Source organism: Ceratotherium simum, chromosome 1 (genome assembly GCF_057802395.1).
Source record: "Ceratotherium simum simum isolate JZ-2026a chromosome 1, ASM5780239v1, whole genome shotgun sequence".
In the NCBI taxonomy this organism is placed as follows: Eukaryota; Metazoa; Chordata; class Mammalia; order Perissodactyla; family Rhinocerotidae; genus Ceratotherium; species Ceratotherium simum.
In genome coordinates this window covers 25,573,355-25,600,699 of record NC_141900.1, presented here as the reverse complement: position 1 = coordinate 25,600,699, position 27,345 = coordinate 25,573,355, and the positions used below count along the sequence as shown (strand labels likewise).

At 36.7% G+C, this 27,345-nt stretch overlaps 1 protein-coding gene across 5 annotated transcripts in view; it reads left to right on the top strand.

Annotated features, from left to right (window-relative positions):
* The window catches only part of SEMA3C (semaphorin 3C), a 202,042-nt gene that overhangs the window by 147,454 nt on the left and 27,243 nt on the right, over positions 1–27,345 (top strand). For all 5 annotated transcript variants that reach the window (XR_015555416.1, XM_087444428.1, XM_087444286.1 and 2 more), the window contains one exon: positions 7,964–8,186. Coding sequence is in view for 4 of the 5 variants with exons in the window: in XM_087444428.1 (XP_087300554.1) it covers positions 7,964–8,186 (223 nt within the window). In the remaining variant the exon portion in view is untranslated. The remainder of the gene's footprint in view (positions 1–7,963; positions 8,187–27,345) is intronic.

Genomic DNA, 27,345 nt, shown 5'->3' with positions numbered 1-27,345 from the left:
TGGTATGTGTGAGCAAAGAATTACAATGAATGTGATGTTATAATTCAAATAAAATGTTTATAAACTCTAAAGTTTTGAGGCCAACAGATATATCCATGTCTTAACAATATTAGTAGTATGAAGGGATACATTGAAAACTAGCTTTTCCAGCTGAAGTTACAGATGGTGGACTGGCAGATTGGAATTGAAAGTTTTCTATGACTACAGTGATCACAGTCCTACTATTTGTTTTTCATTTGGCTCATAATAACGCTGTATTGCGTTCTAGAATATTGATTAGAATCTATCTCTGTAAAATGTTATACAGTACAATGATTGAGAGGAGATGTTATACAATTGACCATCAAGAGGAATATAAGTTTCTTATATCTTTGTATTTCACAGGATAGGGTTATAATTATAAAATGGGGTGGATATAAGTAAAGAAGAATGATTTTATGGAAAAAATCAAAAGGTAGTTGTTAAAATAATATTTAAACAAAATGTTTCTTTTTCCTTTTTACTTGAATATGAAATTCCTTTTGCCAATATGCTTTCAGAAATTCATCCCAAATAATTTTTACTAATTGTTGATTCACTTTATTTTTGTGTTATTATTAGAGTTTATTCACAATGTATTATTTACTCCTTTATTTTCTCATCATCTTAAATTAGACTTATTAGTCTAAGTCTTAAATTAGTCAAATTTTTTAAAAATAAAAAAAATAGTTTGCTAAGCCTTTAAAGAATCTATTTGTATATTCAAAATTAAAAGGGCTCAAGTTTGGTTCCCTGGCTAGGAAGCTCAAAGATTAATCATTAATATTTAGGGGCCAGCCCCGTGGCATAGCGGTTAAGTTCACCCGTTCCACTTCGGCAGCCTGGGGTTCACCGGTTCAGATCCTGGGCGTGGACATACACACTGCTCATCAAGCCACGCTGAGGCAGCATCCCACATAGAGCAACTAGAGGATGTACAACTACGATATACAACTATCTACTGGGGCTTGGGGAGAAAAAAGGAAAAAAGGAGGAAGACTGGCAACAGATGTTAACTCAGGGCCAATCTTCCTCAAAAAAAAATAATAATGGTCTAAAAAAAATCATTGATTTGCATTTTATTAGAAAAATTAACTTTTAATTAACTTTGGAAAGACTATCAGCATTGCTACTTATCCATGAAAGAATTAAATTTAAAAAGGCATACTTAATCATGAGTGGCAACAAAGTCCTATCGTAGAATCCACAATCACCTTTTAAATGATCTCTTTGATGCTCATAGTTCAACAGAAGATGAAAAAAACATTTATTTATTTTGTATAACACAAGGAAAAGAGGTCAACAGATATATCTGTTTTAGGCTACCTCAGGTTGGGGTGCGTTGGGTAAGAAGCAGGGATTACATAAGAGAAGGGAATGCAAAGGGGGACGCTGAGCAACTTTCAAATTCCATTATAGCTCCAGGCTCTCCTTATTTCACTCGGTGTATTCCATGCATTTCCAGATGCTCACTGAGAATATATGCAAAGATCAATCATAAATTTTGAGAATTATTTGCTTTTTGAAGTTGACCAAGTCGTTGCTTCATCTTAATACAGAAAATTAAGAGATGGCTGTGATTGCATATGCTTTCATCAGTTATTCTTTTGGACGACATATATATGGGATTAGTACAGGAGCGATTGTTTTGTAAATTCAACAAAATTCCATTTTCCTGCAAATAATACCTTAAAAGAAACCTCTGAGATAAACAAATAAAACAGATGAAAGAGAGGCACACTAAGTGAATCAAGGTTTGAGGCCTCAGAGCCTCAGAGTGTGTTCTGGAGCCGGCTCACTCCCCACTCACAAGAGCGGATTGTGTGCACCTCGTCTCAAGTAAGGACATCACCGCAGAGTCCCTTGAAATCAGCATGGTGGGAGCATTTACAATGTGGAAATTGGCGAATATTACAAATTAGGATTTTTTCCCTAAAGAAAAGCCATCCCGGGCCCAAGCATCATGAGACTCTTCGCCCAAATGGCAGCTCAAAAGAACTCAGAATCACAGTGAGAAAACCACTCATGTTGAATAGCAATTATTCTTCATAAAATGTGGGAATAATTAAACCCTTGTTAGTAAAACAAAATAAACCAATGCTAAATTAGAAAATTAGACTAACAATCCCATTTTTCACTATTTCTGAGCTCCAAATCATAAGTATTTTTTTCCTGTTCTAAAGCAGTGTGGTATAAGCCAGGGCTTAGCAACTCACATCTGGAGCAGACTCCGTGAAGAAAAGGAGTGGTCGGTACTTGAGACATATTTCTATAACGTGGTTTCTTACATCTGGTGCTGAGACCAGAGCAGCTCCTTTAACAAGAAAATTGTCAGATGAGTGATCCTTCGGGAATAAAGGAGGCAGGGTGGGGAATGACCTCTGGAACTCCTCCTGGAAAAGCACACCTCCCTGAAGATTTGGTCCCTCCACCCTGCACTGAGCAATACACAGTGAAGTCAGCCCTCTGACTCAGAGTGGCCAGCGTGTCTTTCCTGGGCTTCCAGGGCTTAATATTCCACTCATGTAGCCAGAAGACCTACAGCCAAGCAACCCTCTTCTCTAGGGTTAACGATGTTTCCTCTGAAGTCCTCTCAATGAAGGATCAACTGTGATTGCTGTACTTTATTTCTCTACACAGTAGGGAAACGGTTGGGTCCAGTTTATACTACACGGTAGTCCAGTTGCCAGGTCAACCTCATAAATATATGACTGGATTCTTAAAGCAGTGACACTGGCAGAAATCTTACACCCTCATTCTAATGTTCCCTGTAGGTGCTTCTTTTAGAGCAGGGTTGATGGCTGTGTTAGCACACTGCCCCAACCAGCAAGCCCAAGGCAGTAGGAAGAAGCCTGCCAATTGTGTCATAATGTTTTTCCATAAGTAATTCAAGTTGGTGGAAGAAACAAGACACCTTTGGTATGTTGCAAAGGGCAGCCAAAGACTGCAGATTCTCTCTGTAGCTGAGCTAACATATTACATTATTCTATTACAACGTGTATAAAGCTTCTGTAGAGGTGGTGTTTGCTTATACTCTCCTGTTAAAGCAGAACCTAATAAAGTGTTCAGTTTTAACATCTATTTTTAAGTGGACCAGAACCATCTGCTTTGAACACCGTGCTTTGAACAGGTTTGGTACTTGGTGCAGCAAAAGAACACAGAAAACTAAGGATTCACACAGTCAGTAGAGGCAAGAAAAGAGGTTTATTGCTGGCACTTTTGTTGATTGCATGCATCTTTTGGTTGTTCTTACATTAGAAGTATTTCTATTCCTCATATACGTTCAAAAACATTCAGTTAGGAAAGTTTATAATAAAATTGAACACATAAGGCATATAGACATGCAAAGTTAATTACATATTGTTTCATGTCATTATTCAAGGCATGAATAAAATAGACAATAAATATTATTGAAGTCTGGAGGAGAGAGAGGCTGTGGGACAGCCTTGTTTGGAAAAGCATATAAAAAATATGAGATTAACCGGCCCTAAAGGGCAATTGGATGTGGATAATTTGGATAAGTAAGGAAGGTTACAGCATACATTACAAGCAAAAATAGAAATTAATGTGAGTTATAGAAGCTCTGCATGGGCTAGTAGGACTGGAGCAGAGGGCTCTTGTAAGTAGTAGAGGAGAAATGTAAAGAAGATGAGGGCCAGCTGGTGCATAAGTAGAAGTCTTCAGCTATGTAATTCTTTGGGCTTTAAATAAACCCTAGATTACCAAGGGTTTAAACATAAGTTCAGTTTCTCTCAGGACACAAGTTTCAAAGACTAATGCTAGAAACTAGCCCAGATTCTGGAATACTGTTTATTTATGTCCATTTATTTAACCATATACCACTCATCTTTCAAGTGTTAGGTCAAGCTCCCCTTGACCATGCCAATCACTCCTTCTCCGACTAGTTTTGCATTTATTTTCTGCTATCTTTAGCCTCAACTCCTACCTCTTTCCTCTACTTTTCTTCTATGATCCAGCAATGCCCCAGGAATTACAGTTCCCTAAATACTCCAAATTTTGTTGTCTTTTTTTAATCTCTAAACCTCTTCACTAATCCTGGCGACCTTAAGTTCTCTACTTTCTAAATTCATTTAAAAAATATTAGCTCTTAAATATATATAGCAATTGATCGTGAACCAAGTTCTGTTATTTAATTTATATTTGTCTTAAATTATTATTATATGTCTTAATTGTTATTTTGCTTTGAATATGTCCATCTCCCTTACTAAAATACTTGTGTCTAGAAGACAGTGGTAGCTTCTTATTCTTATGTCCCCTACTGGGCACATCAAAATGCTTTCTGAATAAAAGCTGTCCAAAGAATGGACATATGAATTAATATATGAATATATGAATACTGAAGACTAGCATAATGGATGTGAGGATTAGGAGAACATTTAGGAGCATCAGAGGACAGCAGTTGCTCAAGAATACCCAAGATTAGGAAAGAAATTAGGTAAGGGCAACAATTGCTGATACTTCCTTACCATGGCATTCTGATTATTCCTAGCATTTCAACTAACACTTTAGTAATCAAAACACTTAAAATGTCTTGACTCAAAAAAGGAGTGTTTATCGCTGCTTGATAGACAGAAAACTAGAACTGGAAAAAACAGACACTTAAAGGAGAAGTTTAACCAAAATTACTTAGTGACTATTTGTAGAGCAAAATTATCTTTCTGAAGAATGAGACTCCAGCCTAATTAATGGACAAAGGCTTTATTTTATGGCAGCACATGGATGTTGTATTATCTTGAGGCTTCAATACACATGCTTTCATACATCACAAGGTGAGGGAAAAGTTAATCACATCTTATTTATACTTAGCAGTGTGGCACTGAACAAACTCACAAGTCCAGATAGAGAGTCTGCAAAGGGTAATCAATTTTTGTTCTTGTTACCGTCACTGTCGCTCATTCTTTGTCTTATCTGCAAAGTTTACACCATGAATCAGTGGAAAATTAATTATTGACAAAAGAATTCTTTTGTAATTTTGAAAATAAACGTATACCAGGAGACACTTATTTCTAAGCAAGAAGTTCGTTGTGACATATTCACAAAAGGCATATGACAAAAGACTCAAATGGAGGGCGTTTGAAAGATATAAAATAGCTGATTTGAGTTGATTTGTTTGGGTTACCTATTTAATAACTACAGGTTTTGGTTTTTTTTTTGTGAGGAGGACTAGCCCTGAGCTAACATCCTATGCCAATCCTCCCCTTTTTCTTGAAGATGATGGGCCCTGGGCTAACATCCAGGCCCATCTTCCTCTGCTTTTTATATGGGACGCCGCCACAGCATGGCTTAACAAGCGGTGCGTCAGTGTGCACCTGGGATCCGAACTTGCGAACCCTGCGCCGCCAAAGCAGAGCACGCGCACTTAACTGCTTGCGCGACCAGGCCGGCCCCAATAACTACAGTTTTGAGCAACTAAAACATAATTTTTATTTGAATTTCAGTTACCATTAAAACCCAGCACTAGACACTTATAATTTAATAAGCTTATCACACATGAAAATAATTGCTAACTGGAAGTTACATAAATTGCCTGGTAATATATGCTAACTTTGGATCTTTCTGGAACTTATAAATGAGAATGCTTGCAAATATTTAAGGAGACATCTCAGCTTAGCAAACCATAATTAGTGGTGTTTTCTGAAGGGCTGGAACTATTTAAATTGCCCATGCATTTGTTCTTTCCATGTTTTCATTCAGTGAGCAATGTATTTCCCTTTTTCCACTTTGTGTAAGGAATGAGGGTAGAAAACACCCATAATTCTATTCTTTTCAGAAGTATGGAACACATCCATTAGTTTAGAACACCCTCAAATGAAATTTTTTGTCTTAATTTGGTCTTTTTGGAGGAGCAATTTATAAACATGTATATTTAAATATAATGCTTTTTCCTAAAAGAAAAGCATATGAGCACCAGATGAAAGTTGAGATAATGGGATAACAAATGAGAGGTTTAGTTTTATTATTATTTGCCTCATTCTCTCCCTGTAGTGAAGTCATTTAATTGTTCCTTGTTCCTTTCTACAAAAAGAAAACTATATTTACTGAGCCTGTAAAAACTTCTAGTAATGCTAAGTGGTCAAAGTTTGTCTAAAAATTGCATTCAGGATGACACAGTCTAAATGAGTGTAATTGGCTGAGTAATTGGCTGAGACTTATTTGCAAATGTGGGTCTGCCTGGCAATACTAACACAGAGGCACTCACGTTGTGAGACAGCTGTTGGAAGGATTTAACCCAGAGGTTGCTATGTTTTGTTAGGTCCCTAACGTTGTTTTTCTTCTTTTTCATTGAGTCAATGTTAAATTTTGGGCCGATTTCACATAGAATTCCACCTTTCTATCTTCTGTTGAAATCTGTCTACAGTAGGCTTATATTCCTGCACAGGAGCAATCAGCTAGAAATAAGTGCTTATTGCCACTTTCGAATAAGTATAACTTTGCATTTGTTACTGTCCCCATTACGTCCTATTGTTTACCGTAGATACTGTGCCCACTGCTGTCATCAGGAAGCTTGATTTGTTGCTTTCTTTTACCTCATACCTCTCTAAAGAGGATAAATGGAAACTAGAACAGGAGTGCTTCTGTTTCAAGAAAAATATGACGAAGTATTTTTGTTTCTGAAAGTAGAGATGTTGACAGGTGTTTAATTGGGTTAGACAAATAGCGCTTGTGTGTGTTAAAAGATTATACGCAACAGCTCTGCTTGTATAATGTAATGCACGGATCCTATTTGTGAGTGAGTTTGAGTTCCAAGCTTCAGCAGCTCCCAGCCTACCCTTGAGTTTGGCCTCAGGTGGCCTGTAAATGGAATCTTTTCCTCAGAAGCCCTTGTCACGCTCCCTTTCTGGAACTGCTGAAGCTGACCAGCAGTCCTTTTTCAGGTCTCGTCATTGCTTCCTATCTGCCCCTTTGAACTTGGTGTTCTGAATCTTTCCTCTCCTGGCCAGAGTTGAAGCCCCTGTTTTATATAGCCCCTGCACCAAAATTGAATGCCAGATATGATAGACTAATTTACTCATTAAACTACTCTTCGTCGAATATCCGCTATTTGTCAGCTTTGTTATCAGTCTAAGAAACAATGAACAAAATACACCTAGTTAAGGGAATACACAGCTTACATTCAAGAGGAAGAAACAGACAATAAAGACATAAGCAGCTAATATATAATATACAGTTTGGTAAATAGGGCTGCAAAGAAAAGTAAAGCAGGCTAAGGAGATAGAGAGTGGAGACTGAGATGGGGAGCTATTTTTATATGTATCATCACCTTTAAGGAAGTAACTTTGAACTGAGAACTGAATGAGGTAACAGAGAAAACCATGGAATTGTCTAGAGAAGAGTATTGTCCTTGGGGGGCAGCTAGTGCCAAGGTCCTGGAGGGGGGGCATGCTTGAGGCTCAGGAAGAGCAAGAACTACTACGGTGATGGTAGACACAGGCTAGACATTCAAGAGCTTGTAGGCCGTGCTAAGCTGTTGGGATTTTGTTCTAGGAGTAATGGAAGTCACTGGGGTCTTTTCTAGTGGGAAATTATCAGGTCTAATTTACCACATCCAATCCAAACTCCAACTTCAGAGATCTCTTTTTTGGGTGGGAGATCAGATATAATAAAACTTGCACATGGGAGTTCTGATTGAATTTGGTAATGATAATGTAATTTATTTTAGCCAGTAGCAGCATTAGATTATAGCCACAAGATTTTTTTTTTCTATCAGCACTGTACTTCGCTCAGAATAAGAAATAGAAAAGTGATGCATGAGAAGGGTGAAAAGTAATATCATATACAAAATGACCTTATTTACAACATGACTTACAATAACTTGAGCTTCTAACTATCTTGAAAAGTAGAGGCCTTGTGATTATTACTATTAATATTTTATTAACTTGATTTTATCTATTTAATTAACTTGATTCTTTTTAAAATTGTTTAGTGCCCAGGAGGAGCCTTTACACCCAACATGCGAACCACCAAGGAGTTCCCAGATGACGTTGTCACTTTTATACGGAACCATCCGCTCATGTACAATTCCATCTACCCAATCCACAGGAGGCCTTTGATTGTTCGTATAGGCACTGACTATAAGTACACAAAGATAGCTGTGGATCGAGTGAATGCTGCCGATGGTAGATACCACGTCCTGTTTCTCGGAACAGGTAAGTATTTGAGCTCAAACTACACCTTAGTGTGTAGTAAACAAGCATTATAGGTAAGAGCCATGATACTGGAACTAGAAAGACTCCAATGTTTACTTCTGTCAACATGCTTCATTGAGGCATTTAATGTTTCTATGCCTCCATTTCCATATCTGTAAAATGGAGTCAATAAAATAAATTACTTTATAGAGTTGTTGTGAGGAACAGATGGTTTGAGACATGTAAAGCACCTAGAGCAGTTCTGGCACATATTGTAGTGAAATATAATAATAATGAGCTGAATGAAGGGATGGGAAGAAATTTTAAGCGAAGGTAAGTGTTTCTCTCAACTGAAGCAAATTCTGTGACTTTTTCATAAATATATGGAGCCATTTTCCAGTGATAATGATAATGATAATAGTAGATAAGTTCTAGATAACACTTAAAAGTGAATTTAATAACTAAAATACAGATAGGTTTTTTGAAAATATTAATGATACTGTTTTAATACATCCACAATTCTAGTTTGTCATTTTAATAGACAAGTTGAGTGAAAATACGCTTGTTTATAGACCTACGTGAATGTGGAATGGCTAGATTTTAGCGGTGATTCTCAGTGTGGTCCCCAGATCAGCAAAATCAATATTACCCAAGAATTTGTTAGAGATGCAAATTCTCAGGCTCTAACCCAGGAACTCTAGGGATGAGACCCAGCCATCTGTGTTTTAACAAGCCCTCCAGGTAATTCTGATACACACTAAAGTTTGAGAACCACTACTCAGTAGAAACAAACTCTAGTTTGCCAGGCAGGCAGTAATTAATATGATCTTTCAAACATTCCCAACTACCTTGAAGGCAGTGATGAAATCTCTTTACTTGTCTTGTAATGTCAGAACTATTCCATGAAATTAGGCAGTTTCTCTACTAGTTTTAGAAACAGATATAAAATGTGTCTGTAAACCTCATTATAAGATGTGCAGCAGTGGAATATGTATTCTGAGCTAAGGAGTGAACTGCACTCAGACTTAAATCAGTTTAAGATGTGGATATATTTTCTTGGCTAAATAAAACTTTCAAAGTGTGTTTTTCTTATAAAGTTCTTATTTTATCCATGTTTATTCTTATATTTAAAACCCCAGATCTGAGTCTTTCACTCTCATATAATTTTGGCTTTATTGGTCTGAGGTTGAGAATCCTCTGACATATACTGTTTGGCATCCTTTCCCACACTTGGACATATCTGTGTTTTCACTGGTCCTCTCTTTGCATGCCCCACACCTGAGGAATAATCCATCCTTCCCAGATTAACCATTCCTCCCTCGGCTCTCAATTTTATCCCCTCCTGCCATCTCCAGGACCTTTCTCTGTCAATTATATTCTTATTCACTTTATTCTTCCATTTCATCCTCCACTGAATCCTTGGCTTAGAAACCTTATGCTAGGATAGAAACTAGACCTACACCTTCACCCACTGCCGCTTCTGCTATACTGCTGATTTTGCCAAGGTCTTCAATGTTCTCATGATAAGAATATCCAATCGCCTTTAACCATTGAAATACCTCCATCTCCTCTTTGCATCGTTTGGCGTTGTAAAATCTCTCTTTACCTGTTGCTTCTGCCAGAAGTCACATAAGTCCCCTCTTTCTCTGGCAGCTTTATCTCAGTTTCCTTCGTTAGCCTGGCTTCCTCCTGGCTGTGAGTTGTGGGTATTCCCAGAGGTTCTGCATGGTCCTCTTCTTTTTACTTATTCTTTGGCCATCTCATTCATTCATTTGGTTTTAATTATCTATTCTGTGCAAAGAAATCCCAAATATATATCTCTAGTTGTTTCCATTTTCTAAGCTCAATATTTGCATTTAAACTTACTGTTAGATAGCACAAGCTGTATGACCCATTAACACTTCAAACATCGCGCTTCAAACCAATTTAGCTACTTCTAAGACTCTCTAACTAATGCTTAATCCCATCTCCTATATTTGTATTCTTACCACACATTCTCTCAAGAATCTATTTATCCTTGATATACAGTTGTGTATCTCTTAACGACAGGGATAGTTCTGAGAAATGCATCGTTAGGTGATTTCATGGTTGTGTGAACAACATAGAGTGTACTTACACAAACCTAGGTGGTATAGCATACTACTACCTAGGCTATATGGTACTAATCTTATGGGACCACCATCATATATGGAGTTCATCGTTGACCAAAACATCATTATGCTGTGCATGACTGTATAATTTCTCTCTAGGCATGTCACCGTACCTGGTAAGCTCAATAAATATTTGTCAAAATGAATTGAAAATTGTTAACTATGTCCATTGCTACTCATGTAATAAAATGAATTCATAACTGATTGCAAAGGCTAATCTTCATTTGCATATAGATTGTGTTGTCCAAAGACATAGCCTCCATATAAATGACTACAAAGAGTTGCTTTTAGACTTGGCTCAGATCGTCCAACATGGAGTTTGCATTTGAAAAAAATTTTTTTTTTTCCTGAAGTGAACTGGACCTGTTTCTTTCCGTAAGTGACTTGTCTTAAAGGTGGACTCTGATGTCACAATTGGGTTGTTTTTTCATGAAATTATACGTAAAATATGTATATTTCATGGATGGAAGTTTCAAGGCTGAATAAACTGTACAGCAGTATTTATTCAGATAGAAGGCAGTAAGAAACATACTTTTGCACAAATTCTTTGGCTTTTCTTACCACGTAAGTATCTGGCACCTTTACATAGATTTTTTATGTTGGTATTTAAACATTTGTGTCATTTTGAAAAACAGTATTTAGGCATATGTTTTTAATTGTACTGGAAAGCTTCCCTAATGATTGCTTACAAAGCCACAAGTCTCTCAAAGACTCCACTCTAATAGGAAAGTGTGTGCTGTGGCAGTGCCGCTGCCAACAGCATCTTTCTGAAGAGATGATAACTCAGCCACTGAACCTCATCCTCCTGATCACATCAGACTGCACTATAATTTAAAAACAGTGATTTCAATTTACCTGAAACTCTAACAACCAGTGTATTGGTATAAAATATTTGCTGCTCAAGTAGTTCTTGGATTGCTGGTGAAATTTCTTCTAAGTTCTCCGTACTTGGTTGCTGCTAAAAGTGAATAAAATAGCCTTTTCTGAAATAGAACTTGAGAGAATCATAGGTCACTGTTCCCAGGATTTCTTACCTTTGTGTATCTGAATGTCTTAGGAAGGCTATAATGTGTCTTGGGTGTTGCCAATCCCCAGAGAGCCCTTCAGCTGTTATGAATAAAGAATTATGCTCCAATTATTGCCACAATGAGGCAAGCTTCTCTCATGGCTTCCCTTTCCTCTGTACCATCATGGAAAATTCGGGGGAATTCGATGAAGACATTAGTTGTCAAAGAAGATGCAAATAAGTGTAGGAAAAACTTATGTGACAGTTAATTGGAATGTAAATACGATATTTTGTAGATGTATTCACTTTGAATATTATGAATGATTTTGTAATGCACAGAATCTCCATGGTGGTTGTGTGGGCGCAATGCCTGGTAACTGTTAAAATTAGCCCATTACAGCGTACTACACTAGCTGAGTTTGAGAGGCTGGTAATCTGGCCTTCCACTCTTATGGGACGGCCTCATTATATTTTGTGTGCTGCCAGATGCCAAGATAAATAAATACATAAATAAAAAAAAGAAGGAAAGACAGAAAGAAAGAAAGAAAAAGAAAAAAGAAGGGAAGGAAGAAAAGTGAGCTTTGCCCTTTCATCTTTTATTTCTTACAGTTTGCATCATCAATGTCTGCTCTAGGAGTCAACAAACTACAACCTGGACCAAGTCTAGCCCACTGCGCATATGGTCCATAAACTAAGAATGTTGTTTTACATTTTTAAATGATTTTTAAAAATAACAAGAATATTTCGTGAGCAGTGAAAATTATTAGATTTTTAGATTTCAGTGTGCATATAGCTTTATTAGAATACAGCCACATCTGTTCATTTACATTTTTCCCGTAGATGGTTTTGTGCTACGACAGAGTTGAGTAGTTGCCACAGAGACTACTTAACCCACAAAGCCTGAAATATTTATTATTTGGCCTTTTACAGAAAAAGTTTGCTGACCCTTATTTTGTTTGATAATCAGATAATTTTAGAAAAATTAAGACTTCATAAAGAAACTATTTTCTAATATGTAGCTATAATACAGGAATTCATAATGTTACCCAAAATAAATATTTCTCCTTTAATCTTGAGTAAAAATTATCTTGCTAGTCTATGAAAACTTGATCTAGACACTAAGTTTACTTAATTATTTTCCCATTCATTCCTGCAACTCCTCCTTCTGAAAAGGAACACAGGTTGAAAAAAATGTATTTTAAAAACAGTGCTTTTTTTTGTTTGGTAGTATTTGTTGATGACTTGTAACATTTTTTTAGTTTTTAGTATTAGGGCTGTGAGTATTTTTATGTTCCTTACTCCTTTTTTTTTTAATCTTTAGGAAGGGCTATAAAACGGCAGGCAAGGGCTCTCATAGGATTAACATTTCTATTTTAACTTTGCCACCTACTGCTTACATCCAGGCCATTTGTTCAAAGCATACTGTATTGCACAGTGAAGAGATTTTTGCCTGTTTTCTTTTTTGCCTCTGGAGTTATGAAAATATTTAAGAGTCTGGGTCAGGTTCAGCCACATTTTGTCAAATTTATATTTTTAGCACTATATATGAGTCAGAATGACATGTGGTTTCTGATGAAAGAATGAGAGTATTCTTGTGAATGGATGTTAGAGGTTTAGGATGATTTAATGCCATTATGATTTTTTAATGTAAGGTTGATACATGTGGTGTTCTGCCAGAATTCTTATATAGTGTGTACTGTTTCAAGCTTCTGATTAGCTTCTGTTTAACTGGATGAGTACTAAGTTGGAATGTTGGCTCCAGTAAGCCCTTTGAATGTGTGGAGTTTTGAAGTGTCTGCCACATATGTGACTAAAGCCTTAACGTGTTTGCCTGGCAGTGTTACAGGATAACTGCCTTCCTAGCAACCAGTCAGTTCTGGAATCGCATCTCCTGTCGTGGCACACTTAATGAACTGCAGAGCCAAGCATTTTGATTTTTAAAGAACTCCCTAAAATACTCCACGTAAAATTTGATAGCTGGAGCAGTGCATCTGAGTTCAGGAAAGACTGCCGTCAGTGGGAAGTTGTGCATGAATGTCACTCTACGGATAATGTCTAGACTTCCCCCTCGCTGAGGAGTAAGGAACAAATCCCTTTATAAGTCACTGGCTTTTAATAACATTGTGGTTCACTGCTTTCCAGAACAGAATCTGGAAACTTCTGAGAGTTTACCAAGGGTTCTACAGGGATTTTCACAGCAGGAAATACTAATGGAACAGAGTGGAATGATGGCAAATTGACAGGAGAAAGATGATTAATCACGGTGTGGTGATTGCTTGATCATGTAGAAGAGTAGAAAAAGGGATATGTGACGAGAAAAAAAAAAAGAAGGTAGCCCCTACAGTGATTGCTAATCCAGAGACAAACGTTCTCGTTTAAATTTTACCTTAAAAAGACAATTTATTAAAAATAAGTATATGACTAATTGCTGAAAAAAATGTGTTTCAGAAAGCAGAATTATTTTCCTTTAAGCTACTCTTCAGAGATACATTCTTTTGAAGATGGCATGAAATTTTACATAAAGGTTATATAAATTTTAGTGTTGCTAGTTTGCCTGAGTTACCCATTTATTTATTTAGTATTCTGCTTATTATGCAAATAAGTTTTCAGGTTTCTAAAATACTTTATTGGTATTATAATGATGCTAATTAAGTTTATTTACAGTGCTTACCTTTTGCCAGATATGTTGTTGAATCTCGTCCAACCCTTGTAACTATCCTATGAGGAATTGTGAGAATGTAGACTCCATGGGAGGCAAGAATATTTGTCTGATTTACTCATTGCTACAGCCTCAGTACACAGACACTATAGTGCATCACTCGGAGTCATCACCCAGTAGATGTTATCTGAATGAATGCGTAAATAGTTGCAATTGTCCTCCACCATGTTTGGACAGAAGCTGAGATGAGTTAAGATCACATAAATATTTAGTGCATGATACAATGAGAATATAAATTCTTGTTGTCTAATTTCACATCTGGAGCATTTATCCTCTTCACATTACTACCTCATTTACCATCACCACTTTACATTATTTTCCTTTTATGAAGTTAAGGTAATTTCATTTGTATTTCTCACTTTGCTATGAATTAAATGTGTCATTCATATATATCAAGATGATATTGCTGATGTGTTGACATTCAACATTAGCATCGGCGTTGCTTTGTTTGTGTGGCAGCCTTCACTTTTGCCCATCCACATGTTGTCGCCAAGTCTTACCTGTGAACAAGATGTATCTTACAAGGTGACAGAGAAGAGCTGGGACAAACTGGATTTGTGTGTGAGTTAAGTTACCTGTGCTGGAATTTAGCCTGTGACTGATATCTTTTTATTTCAGTTACCATATATTTAGGAATGAAGGAGGTGATATTTTGGGGCGAGAGGAGAAGATGCGTAAATGGAGTAGGACTTCACTTTCATTTCTGATGTATCACTAAATCTTAGTGCATTTCAAAATTTCTTTTACAATGGTGCTTACATCTGGGTTCAAAATGTCTTACACACTCACCAAAATGCATATAAATCTCTTTGGTATGCTTCCCTTTACTAATTAAAGTGTATTCTGTATATTAGATTGATATATTTGGAGGAGTTCAGAATATCATTACAAGGACATAGTGCCTCTCAGCGGGAGAGATGGCAGTGATTTGCTCTGTAACACTGGCTCTTTTACTATAGAATCACTGATATTTTTGTAGATGACTTGAAAACAGCTACAGTCAAACCTCATCCCTTCATGTTGCCTTCATTTAACCCTTTACTTTTATCTGAATGTAAGAAAATTTTCTAGCCTAAAGACATTAATTTATGAAGTCTTTCTGGGGTGTGTTAAGAAATAATCACACTATGTTCTTGTTATTGATGTGCTGCCAAGTTTTCCTGAGGCAGACTTGACAACCTTTGTCTCTAGAGGAAGAATTTCAGCCAGGCCAGGCCTTTTCTATGTGGCTACCTGAAGGAGGTCTATAGCCAGCAGTCAGTTGTGGGTGGGGGGGCCGGGGGGGGAGCCAGTTCTTAAATACTTTTTTTATTGAACTGGGAAGAATTCACAGTGTAGAAAATGGAAAGAAATGTTTCATTTTAGAATATGAAGTGTAGTGTAAATTGGAACAAGAAGATTTGAAACTAGATATTCCGAGGTGAGTCTGTGGTATCAGAGTCATGTATGTTTTACTTAGTTGTATGCTTATTTTTCTCTTCTACTAATGATGTAGGTAAAATAATAGCCCCCTAAAGATATGTCCTAATCCTCAGAATCTGTGGATATGTCATCTTACATGGCAGAGGAGATTTTGCAGATATAGTTAATGTTATAGACTTTGAGATGAGGAGATTTTCCTGAACTGTCTGGGTGTGCCCAATCTAATCACATGACTTCTTAAAAGCAGAAAACCTTTCCTGGCTATTGTCAGAGGGAGAAGTGACAATGGGAGAAGTGTCAGAGAGATACTTCTGGCCTTGAAGATGGAGGAAGGGGACCATATGCCAAGGAATTCAGATGGTCTCTGAAGCTGGAATATGCAAGCAAGCAGATTCCCCTTAGAATATCCAAAAAGGAATGCAATCCTCCCGATGACTTGATTTTAGGCCAGTGAGCCCCGTGTTGGACTTCTAGTCTACAGAACTGTCAGATAATAAATGTGTTGTTTTAAAACACAAAATTCATGGTAATTTGTTAGAGCAGCAATATAGAAATTAATACAACTGGGTTTTGTATTCTAGCTTAATTGAAAGACTAGAATAAGACTATTTGATGTTTCTCTTAAGAATTTCTAAAATAAAGAATAACCAATTCTGATGTTTTAAAACTCTGGCAAAGCCCTTGTTGATTAATGCAAAAAGATAATATTCTATGTTCTATAGCTCTTTCTCGACCTGTAGAGAATAACATAGTAATACATTACAAAGATGTTATTTATTCACTCATTAGAACTTACTGAGCCTATTGCATCCCAGGGTTTATGATGTGTAAAGAAGAATAGCAATAGCACTTTTCTTTAAGGAGCTCATGGCCCAATGAAAGAGGCAATTCAGTCCAATTCAATAAATATTATTAAGCATCTGTTATGTGGCAGGCACTCTTACAGGTGTTTGGGATACATCAGTGAACCAGAGAGACTAAGATCTCTGCCCTTGAGGAGCTTACATTCTACTAGAAGAGAAAATGACCATAATAAATAAGCAAATTATACAACCTGTTTGAAATTGATAAGTTCTATGAAAAAAAAATGCAAAGCCAGTGAAAGGAGATTTGTGGTCAGGATTTGCCTCCTTGAGAAGGTTAGAGTTGAGCACAGACTTGAAAGAGTAAGAGAATTAGCCAAAGAGATATTTGGAGAAAGAGCATTGTAAAGTCTTCATAGAGAGCAGTGTGTTACGATCTATAATGTAAGGATCTGTAGAGTCCAGGAAGGGAGTGGATGCCTGATACACGTTTGAGATAGTTTTCTATTGCTGCATAATAAATTACCACAAAATTAGTGGCTTAAAACTACACACATTTATTATCTATCTTACAGTTTTTGTAGATGGACACTTAGTTGGACTCTCAGTTCAAGGTCTCACAAGACTGCAATCGAAGTGTAAGCCAGACTGCATTCCTTTCTGGGGTTCAAGGTCTCTTCCAAACACACATGACTTTGGAAAAATTAAGTTCTGATGCAGGAATGAGGCCACTACAGTTCCCTGCCACATGGATCTCTTCACTGGCCATTCAAAATATGGTGTTTTGCTCCTTCAAGGTAAGCAGAGTCTCTCCTTTCAATCTGCTAAAATGGGGTCTCATATAATGTAGCATAATCATGAGATTGACGTACCATCATCTTTACATTATTCTATTGGTTAGAAGCAAGTCACAAAATCCACCTGCACTCAATGGAAGTTATATAAGGGCATGACTCATTAGGGGTCACCTTAGAGTGAATCACCTGCTACTCATATACATTGTAAATAGATTGATTTGGCAATGATGTGGAGGATACATTACAGAGTAAAAAAGGATGTTTAGGAGACTTTTAGTTTGTTATAGGCAAGAAATGATGAGAGCCTAAATTAAGACAGTGGTTAGAAGTCAGAGGTTGAGAGGAGTTTTCAAATTCAAGAGATGTTTAGGAAGAGGAAAGGACCTGATGATAACAAATTGATTTGGAAAAGGTGGGAGGGTAAAAAAGTGTCTAGAGTGTTTTGTAGATTTGTGGCTTGGCAAATAGGTGGAATGAAGTACCCTTCACTGATTAAGGGAATATAGAATCAGCAAGCAGATTTGGAAAGTAATGAATTCCTTACTGAATGGCACACTTATCCTTTCCTTTGATCTGTTATGCATCAGAGACTGAATTTAACACCTAAAATACGTTCTCTCTTTAAAAACTCACGGCAACCCTATGAGATAGAATCATTATCCTCATTTTACAATTGTGTAAACTGAAGCTTTGAGAGGTTAAACGGCTTGCTTAGGGTTGTGAAGCTATTAGGAGCAGTATGTAATTAAATTCAGGCCCAGGTCTGTCTTGCATTGAGTTAAAGATTTGGCGGACCATCCAGATCGATAAGTCAAAGTGGGTGTTATTGTAGATACACTTCAGCAGAGAGGGCTATGCTAGAGATATAGATATGAGAGTCATTAGCAATGTAGGTGTTAGCTGAGTCCATGACAATCCTTGAGGTCACTCTAGGAGACTATGCAGATAAGGATTTGACTCTGGGGAGCTCAGTTAAGGGGTAGGAAAATAAAGAGTATTTACCAAGAAGAGGAAGGAGTGATCATGAAAGTAACAGGAGCATAAGAGGAAGTAGTATCATGGTGGCCTGAAGAAAAGAGAGTAGCGGGCAGGAAAGAAACAGTGGTCAAGATCATCAGACGTGGCACAGTTATGTCTCAGTGCCCTTGTTGTAATATGCTGCTTTCCTCGTTATCCTGTCTTCTTACAGACAGCAACGTTTGAGAGGAGAACACAATCCAGTGGAAAGAATGAGATGTGAACAGGATGAAGTAGGAAGAGATTAACATGGGCAAATAAGTGGTGGGTGAGAGATGACCAAATGAAGAGGGGAAAGCTCCTTTCTTTACCAGAGCATCCAGAAACATGGGTAGATGTTCCAGGCCGATTTCTATATGTGGTATAAACTTTGAAAACTAATACAGAACAGCCTATCTTATGATAAAAATGGTGCAGGAGAATAGGTTAATTAGTGACCATAAAATTCATTAATCTCAGATGAGTAATTCTTCCCCCAAACAATAAAGGATTAATTAGAAAGAGTTAGCCCCAAGGTTGCATCTTTTGAAATTTAATTGCTGCATCATTTGTAGGATCAGTAAAACATTTCATAGAATGTACATCTGCATTATTGAAAGTAAGTCCATTTGTTTGAAATTGAAATGTAAATAAAAGATTCATAACATAATACAGTAAGGGATACTAAAAAGTGATATGTAAATTTTAGTAATTACAAAATCCTAAAACATTAATTTTAGTGATTTCTGAGACTCTATTTGAGTATTCTTTAGCTGTATCACCAGGAAATAACTATAATAATCCATATCTTGATGGATTATCACTTGCTCTGATACTGTTATATTTTTTTAACACTCACAGAGAATATTAGCTTCTAGAACCAACATAAACAAACATATTATGTTGTAAACTTATTAAACACATTTTGATACGTTAGATACAGCAGATATTTTTCCTGAGGACAGACACCTTAGTTGAATAAATAATTAAGTCAAATGTTTAAAATGACATTTTTGCTATTTCCTGATTTTTTGGTAAGCCTCAACTAAATCAAGACTTATAATTTAGTCACTCCTTTTATAAGTGCCAGTTTAGTAATATCATTGACCTTAAGATTTCTCTTTCAGCCTTGCCCCAGAAGTCGACTTTTCAATTAACCTATCTAAACGTATAACTCCAGAACTTTTCACAGCAGTGATGGATACAAGCATGCATGTGTTTACCTGTAAGATTCTAGACCTACATGTGCAGTACGGCATGGCAAATGACAATTTCCAGAGACTTTACTCGTAATGACCAGTTCTAATTTTGGTTGGGATTTTTCCCAAACCTTGTTAAATACAGAATAACTTGTTAGAGTAGTTGTAATGAGTTGTTTTTGGGTGAATTCTCGGGTAGGAATTAGGGAATATGTTTTGACATTCAAAGGACCTAGGTTTAAATCTTGCCCTCTATCAGGTATCAGTTTTATAACCTTGAGCAAATTATATAACATCTCTAAGCCTAGTTTCCTTAATTGTACCTACTTTGTGGACTCATTCTAAAGATTAAAGAGATGAGATATGTAAAATCCAGAGCATACTGCCTAGAAATTAGTAAGCATTCAACAGGTACATTTACGCTTATACTTATATAGTAGATATGTATTTATTGAAATAGAGCATACATATCTATGAATATAAATGTATATTATGGGTATATAAGTATATATATGCATTCGTAAATATTTTTGAATTCCTATTATATGCCCTGATACTATTCTATTTGCTAGACATAAGCAGTGAACAAAACACACCCATGTCTCGCCTTTCATAGAGTTCATATTCTTGTGGGAGGAAACAGGCAATGAACAATAGGTGCATAATAATTATACAGTATTACCTAAATCTGAGTACACACTCTATTAGGAAAAGTGTAGAGAAAAAAAAAACTTTAATGACAGATCATAGATGAATCTGCTGGTAATATATGGGAGGCATTTCTTTTGTTTGGAAATTACAGATATAAGAAAGGCACTGGTATATAAGAATAGTAAATAAACAATTTATGTAACAGGCAAAGAGTGGGCATAAGGAAGGACAATTTCAGACCATGGAGAGTAAAATTATACTCTCTGAAGAGTTTACAAGAAAGGTTCACACCGGCTCTCTCCTTTGATCTTGAACAGCCTTGTCAGTTACGTAAGGCAAACACTATACCCACATTTTATAGAGAAATAAAAAGGATCACAGGAGACAGGTTTGCTCAAGTTTACACCACTTGCAAGTGTAAACCAGAATGGGTAAAATGGAAATAGAGGACACTATTGCAGATTTGGGGGAGTGGATGTATTTTTTCTGTTTAGTAGTGGTATAAGAACTGCTATTAACTGGCAGTGCGCAAAGTTATTTACTCCTGAGAGATAACTGCAAAAACAGAACCATCATAGAGCACAGTTACACACATACCAAGTGTTCAGCATATGGGAGAACAGGACTAATTGATTGTATCCCTTCTTATGTGACTGCTGTTAGGCAGGCTCAGTAGCAGTGTCCTCAATTAGCAGAGTAGCTTTAGTAGGTCTGCTTTTGAATATTTACATTCTACTTTATCATTTTAGTTATAATTGGAACATGATGTCAAATTCTAGCTTCACTTAATTATATCTCTTAAATTCCTATTTTTTATTGCTCAATTTACATATGATTAAAAAAATCTAGAAAATAAATGAACAAAAAAAGAAAAATAATCCCATTTTATATTCCCTTATTTGGAAACAAATGTGTTTCAGGATGCAGAAGCATTTGAATAGGAAAAGGTAATGTATACATATATATTAGGTAAAATGGCTGCAGAACCTTGGACCACACCCCATGAAATACACAGTGCTATTTCTGCAGTGAAACACAGAAATCTTCAAACCAAGTGCAATAAATAAAGACCATAAATAGCCTCAAGTAAGTGCAGGTCAGATTTTGTGACCAAATTAGTTCAAGTCAGGACAGGTTTTTACCACCAAAGAATTAAAAAAAAAAGGAAAAAGAACTTCTGAAATTAAGAGGTGCAGATAAAAGATAATGGGCCTGCATTAAAAATAGAATGTAATCTCCTACCCATATTGAGGGATTATACTCAAATACTGATTGTTTTTTCACTCTGTAAGATATCACAAATAGCTCTGCCTGGCCTTTTTTTGGGGGGGTAGGGGGTGGGGATATTTTATTTTACTACAACTTAAGATTCTCAGAAATGCCATTGTTTGTTTACTTTTTCTTTGTTTTTTTTTTGTGTGTGTGAGGAAGATCAGCCCTGAGCTAACATCTGATGCCAATCCTCCTCTTTTTGCTGAGGAAGATTGGCCCTGAGCTAACATCCGTGCCCGTCTTCCTTTACTTTATATGGGACACTGCCACAGCATGGCTCGACAAGCAGTGTGTCGGTGTGCGCCTGGGATCTGAACCGGCGAACCCCGGGCCGCTACAGTGGAACGTGTGCACTTAACTGCTTGCGCTACCCGGCCGGACCCTGTTTACTTTTTCTTAAAGATCATTGGTTCGCAAAACTGAACAACACAGTGGTGTGTGGTTTTAGATGTGCTTTGACTGGGGCCTCAGCTTCTTTCTTTGGAGTTTCTGGCTTTATCCTCCTTAGCAGGGAGCAGGGATCAGCTTTATCCTCATGTCAACTTGTCTCATGCTTGCAAACGGCCACAGCAATTCCAAAACCTACCTGCAAGCCCGTCAGCCCTGATAGAAAGAGGGTCGGGTCTGATTCTCTTTATTCTTCCTATAAAACTGAGTTTCCATTTTGTATTATTTCTCTTCAGACTAAAAGACATCCTTTAGCATTTCTTCCAATGCAAGAGGTCTTCAGGTGACAAATTTTCCCAGTTTTTATTTATCTAAAAAATGATTGATTTTTTTAAAGAATATTTTCACTGGATATAGAATTCTGGGTTGACTCTTTTTCTTTCAGCGTTTAAAAAAAATGTCATTCCATATCTTCTGGCCTCCATTGTTTCTAATAAAAAGTCAGCAATAATTATATTTCTTGTTCTCCTGACATAATGCCTTTTTTCTCTGGCTGCTTTCAAAGTTTTTTTCCTATAAATTTTGTTTTCAGCAGTTTAAATATAATGTGGCTATGTGTGGCTCTTTTCATAGCTATTTAGCTTGGGCCTCACTGAATTCCTAGATCTACAACATAATATTTTTCATCAAATTTGGGAAATTTTCAGCCATTTTTCTTCATTTACTTTTTTCTTGCCTTATCTCTCCTTGTCTTTATCCTTCTCCAGTCTCTCCTTATTCTCCTTTCTAGTAATTACACATGTATTAGACTATTTGACAATGTCACATATGCCCAAATATCTCTGCACACTTTCTTCAATCATTTTCTCTGTGTTCTTGCAACTGGATAACTTCTATTGATCTGACTTCAAGTTCATTGACTCTTTCTTCTTTCAACCCCAATCTGCTATTAAGTCCATGGAGTTAATATTTATTTCAGTTGTTGTACTTTAGTTCTAAAATATCCATTTGACTTTTGTACAGTTTCTCTGCTGAATTTTTCTATCTGTTCATTATTAAGACCATATCTTCCTTTAATTTCTGAATAACCTTTTAATTTTTTGAACATAGCTATAATAGCTGCTTTAAAGTTGTTATTTGCAGAGTCTAACATCTGGATATACTTGAATTCTCTTTCTTCTTGACTATTGAGCACACATTCATTCATATTCTCTGTCTTCATATGTAATAATTTTGGTTGTTGTTGAATACTGGACATTATAGATGATATCTTGGCTTTAGAGTCTATCTTCCCCTGAAGAGTGGTAATTCTTGTTATAGCAGGCAGTCAATTATTAATGATCACCTTGAATTTGTTTAGACTTGTTTTACTCTCTGTTAAAATTTTTAAGCTCAAGGTAAGTCACTCTAATTTAGTAGGACTCAAACCTCAGACTCTCTTCCTGATATGTCTTATCAGGTCTTGGTTATAAGTTTTGTTAGGACAGGCCTAAACTAGGTCTTACTCTAGAATGTGGCACTTACTCTTATAGGCTCAGCCTTTCTTTAGTCAGCTGGATGCCAGGAGTTTTAACAAGGTGTTAGTGAGATCTGTCTACTCTGATATGGCCAGCACTCCAACTTCACCCAGCATTGCTCTTCTTCAGAACTGCTGAACCTATAATTTATCCATTCCACTCTCCCCATAGCAGCTGCAATCTGTTAAGCCTAGAGTGGTCTCATCCTGCAAATACACAGCCCAAGAATCAGCCAGAAACTCACAGGGGATTTCTACGTGGACTTCTGGAACCCACTTTCTGGGCACCTCTCTCTCTGATACCACGTGCCACAAAGTTTATTTGCTTCAGCTGCACCAAATTCTCATATCTTTCTCTTCATTTAGTGGGACCAACTTGCACTACTTGGACACCAGCTCTCTGCACATCTTTTGGGAAATTGTTCCCAGGCATAAAGTGAGGTAATCATGAAGATTATCTTGTGAGTTTCCCTTCTTGCAGTCTTGCGCTGTCTGTTATCTGTCACCTAGAAAGAGTTACCTAATACGGTTTGTCCAGTTTTATAGTTGTTTACTGCAAGAAGGCTATTCTCATGTCAGTTACTTCATCATGGCCAACTGCCATATGGCCCTCCAGGAGGATTTTTCTGATTGCATTTCTACCAAAGTGTTTGAAAACACCTATTTCCTTATATCTATGCCAACTCTAGGTTTTATCATTATTTTAATATTTGCAGATTAGGTGAGTATTTTTGTCATTTCGTATATATGCACTTTTTAAAATACAGACATCTGTATATATATAAATATATACAAACCATATATATATACACATATACACACACACTTTGATTTTCAAAATATCTGAAACTTTTTATTATGATTTTGCTTAGGGCTCTCCCAGAGTATTTTAGTACATTCCAAATAAGTCATTAATTTTATATATTAGTAGAAAATATGTTATTTTAGCTAAATTTAAGCAGGAAGGAAATAAAAAATTAACAGATATACAAAAAATTAATTTAGTAGCTGCTTCTTTGACAAGTACAGACAACTACCAAGAAATGAAATAGCTTAGAAAGAATTGTATTGTTCATCTTCTGTGATTCTCAAATATTTGAACACATATATATTTCCTCTGTAAAGCTTATCTAAAATTAGTGCTTCTAAAAATTTATAAGTCTATGGTCTTAGGGGACCACATGGGGACCAACATCTAAATTTTTAGTAAACTCCCTAGGTGATTTTGAGTGAGGAAGTCTGAACACCACACTTTGAGAAACTACTTGTTTAACAGAACATGGTCCTTAAAAAAGCATGGATTGGGCCGGCGCCGTGGCCTAGCGGTTAAGTGCACGTGTTCCGCTGCTGGCAGCCCGAGTTTGGATCCCGGGCGCGCACCAAAGCACTGCTTCTCCGGCCATGCTGAGGCTGTGTCCCACATACAGCAGCTAAAAGGATGTGCAACTATGACATACAACTATCTACTGGGGCTTTGGGGGGAAAATAAATAAATAATATCTTAAAAAAAAAAAAAAAAGCATGGATGGTAGGTTCTTAGGAGTCAAATGAAATCAATGGTGTCAGCAAGTAAACTTTCAAGTCACTGAATAGTATATTTTCCTTACAACGCATATCATTATTTTAACAATTCTGAAAGATTCTGCAGCAAAGTGCAAAGTATCCTGTTTAACTTAAGTTAACCCAGTACTATCTAAATTTATTTGCCCCTACACGCTTTTTAACAGCACCACACTTTGAGAGATGCTGAATAGGCAGTAGTTATTGATACTACCTTTCCAAGGGCCTCCCCTCAAATAGAGACACTTGAGATGCCATTGATGACCAACTGGGGCTCTGACTGCACCAAGGGCTAAAGCTGAAGGTGTCAACATCACAACATTTAAATTACCTATTGAAGAGTTGCCAGGTGAAAACTGTGGCTAAATGTGAGAAAGTGTGCTAAATGACCTAGTTTAGACATATTTTATTTTTTTGGTAGCAGGGGCCCATTCATGAAGAGAATTGCCATCTCTGTAATATTCACTAAACTTCTAATAAAGATGTTATAAACTCGTCAGTCAGTTTTATTCTCAAATTAAAAAAAATACTATTAAAAGAATGTAGTAGCAGTCTGATAACCTAACAGGAAAAAGAAATCTATTGTAAATATGTATTTTAACTAACATGAAATAAGGCAGCCAATTGGTGAGATCTAATTATAGAAACTAACAGTGTAAGATGGCTAGTCATCCTTCCCTCATTCATCTATACAGCTTTTACTTGCCAAACAACTTCTGCAGGTCTTTCTTTGGATTTGAAATGTGCTTCTTTGTTTTAATAAACAAATTAGTTCAGAAAATTATAATAAAGGAAGACTTGTCATTTAACAAATATAGTGATTTTGTCTTTTACACTATTAATTTTAATTCATAGATACTAGTAGGAATTTTCCTGCAGTAATTTGCCTGTGAAGTCACGCATGGTTGACATCTGGGGAGACTAGATGAAGATAGTGATGAAGACAGAGAAAAGGGAGGAAACTGTTGAAGATACGACATTAGGATTTATATGTTTATCTTTACTAAATTGAATAAGGTGACTCCTTAGCTGGTACAAATTGATGTTATTTCACCAATACCTAGAATCAGGCTGGTTACATAATTTGCAGGGCCCAGTGAAAAATGAAAATTCAGGGTCCATGTTTAAAATTATTAAGAATTTCAAAGAGGTGACAGCAGAGCATTAACCTAGAATATTTTTAGAGTTAGCAACAGGAGGAAGGGACTAACCAGGTCTGATTAGGAGGCAGTATTCCCCCAAACCTCCAAGAGGCCAGAAGCCCAGTGGCAGGCAGACAGTTTCCTACACCAATTTCCAGGGAAAACCTCTAAGGACTGTAGTTTACATAACACTCAGCAGATAGATGTACAAATGACTATTTGAATGCCCTGCTGGGTAATGAGCTTTGTTTGATCACTTGTTTGAGACAGCCAGCGCTTACTGTGCTGTGAATGCAAGCTGTTCTCCTGTCTGGAAACAGCGGAAAGGTTTAAGAATAATATTACTATGTTCCCTTATATTACAAAGAAAAAATATATAAAAATAAACTATATAAGGCAGGAAAGAAGCTTGTCTGGGGAATTTTCTTTAAAGATTCAATGAAACAAAAGAAAATTAAAATCACTAAAGTGAGTGATAACATAGTATGTTATCTTTATGTATAGATTTACATTGTGCAAATCACTTGTAAGGTTTGTCTTGCTTGATTCACACCACATGCTTTAATGTGTTCCAAATGTCCCTATTATCTGTATCTCATAGATAAGAAAATTAAAGTTCAGAAAAAAATGGTGACTTCAGTAATGTCAAAAGCTTAGTTAGTGGTCAAGCTACAACTAAAACAACTAAGTGACTCACACTTACTGAGGGTGCCAGCCATCATGCTAAACAGTTTCCATGTATTATTCATTTAGTTGTTATTAGTCAGAACTCTTTCAACTGAAAGTGACCACACATCTTACTTGAACTAGTTAAAACAAAATAATGTTTTTTTCATGTTCAACTTGGAAATCCAGGAGACAGCCTCAGAAGTAGCTAGATTTGTGTTAAAATGATGTTGTCAAGAACTTATCTCACCATCTTGCAGCTCTGCTTTCCTCTGTATTGTTTATTCTCCAATGGAATCTCTGCATGTGGTAGCAAGGATGGCCCCAGCACCTCCAGATTTATAGCCCTGATCTCAGAAGGAGAGAGGCTCCCACCCATCTAATTCCCAGGGAGGGCTGGGCCCTAACTTGTTTCCTTGCACACTCCTGCATGAATCACATGGGCAAAGGGATGCTCTTATTGGACCTACCTAAGTCTTGTGCGTCTCCCTGGAGCTGGGAGAGAGATGCACCATTCCTTAACCATGTAGACCAAGAATGAGAGAGGTGTTGTTTCCAAATGATGCCTTATGGTGTTCTTACCAGAAGAAGGGAGAGTGATTCTGGCCTTACTAACAGATATCCATTACAAAAGGTATGATTATAATTTACATTATACATACAAGCAAACTGAGGCTTAAGGAAAAAAGAAGATACTCTGCTTCACTGTAACTATATTGTAGGCGTGGTGCTTTTCCCAAGAAAATAAAAGCACTATCCCAATTCTGCAGAACAATAAAATGGATTTGTAGTTATGCGTACATTCAAGGAATGCCATTCTCACCATCCCTAGAAGGAAGACATTTGATAACTATATTATCATCACCTTCAAACTAAAGGGTACAGAGATGGTTT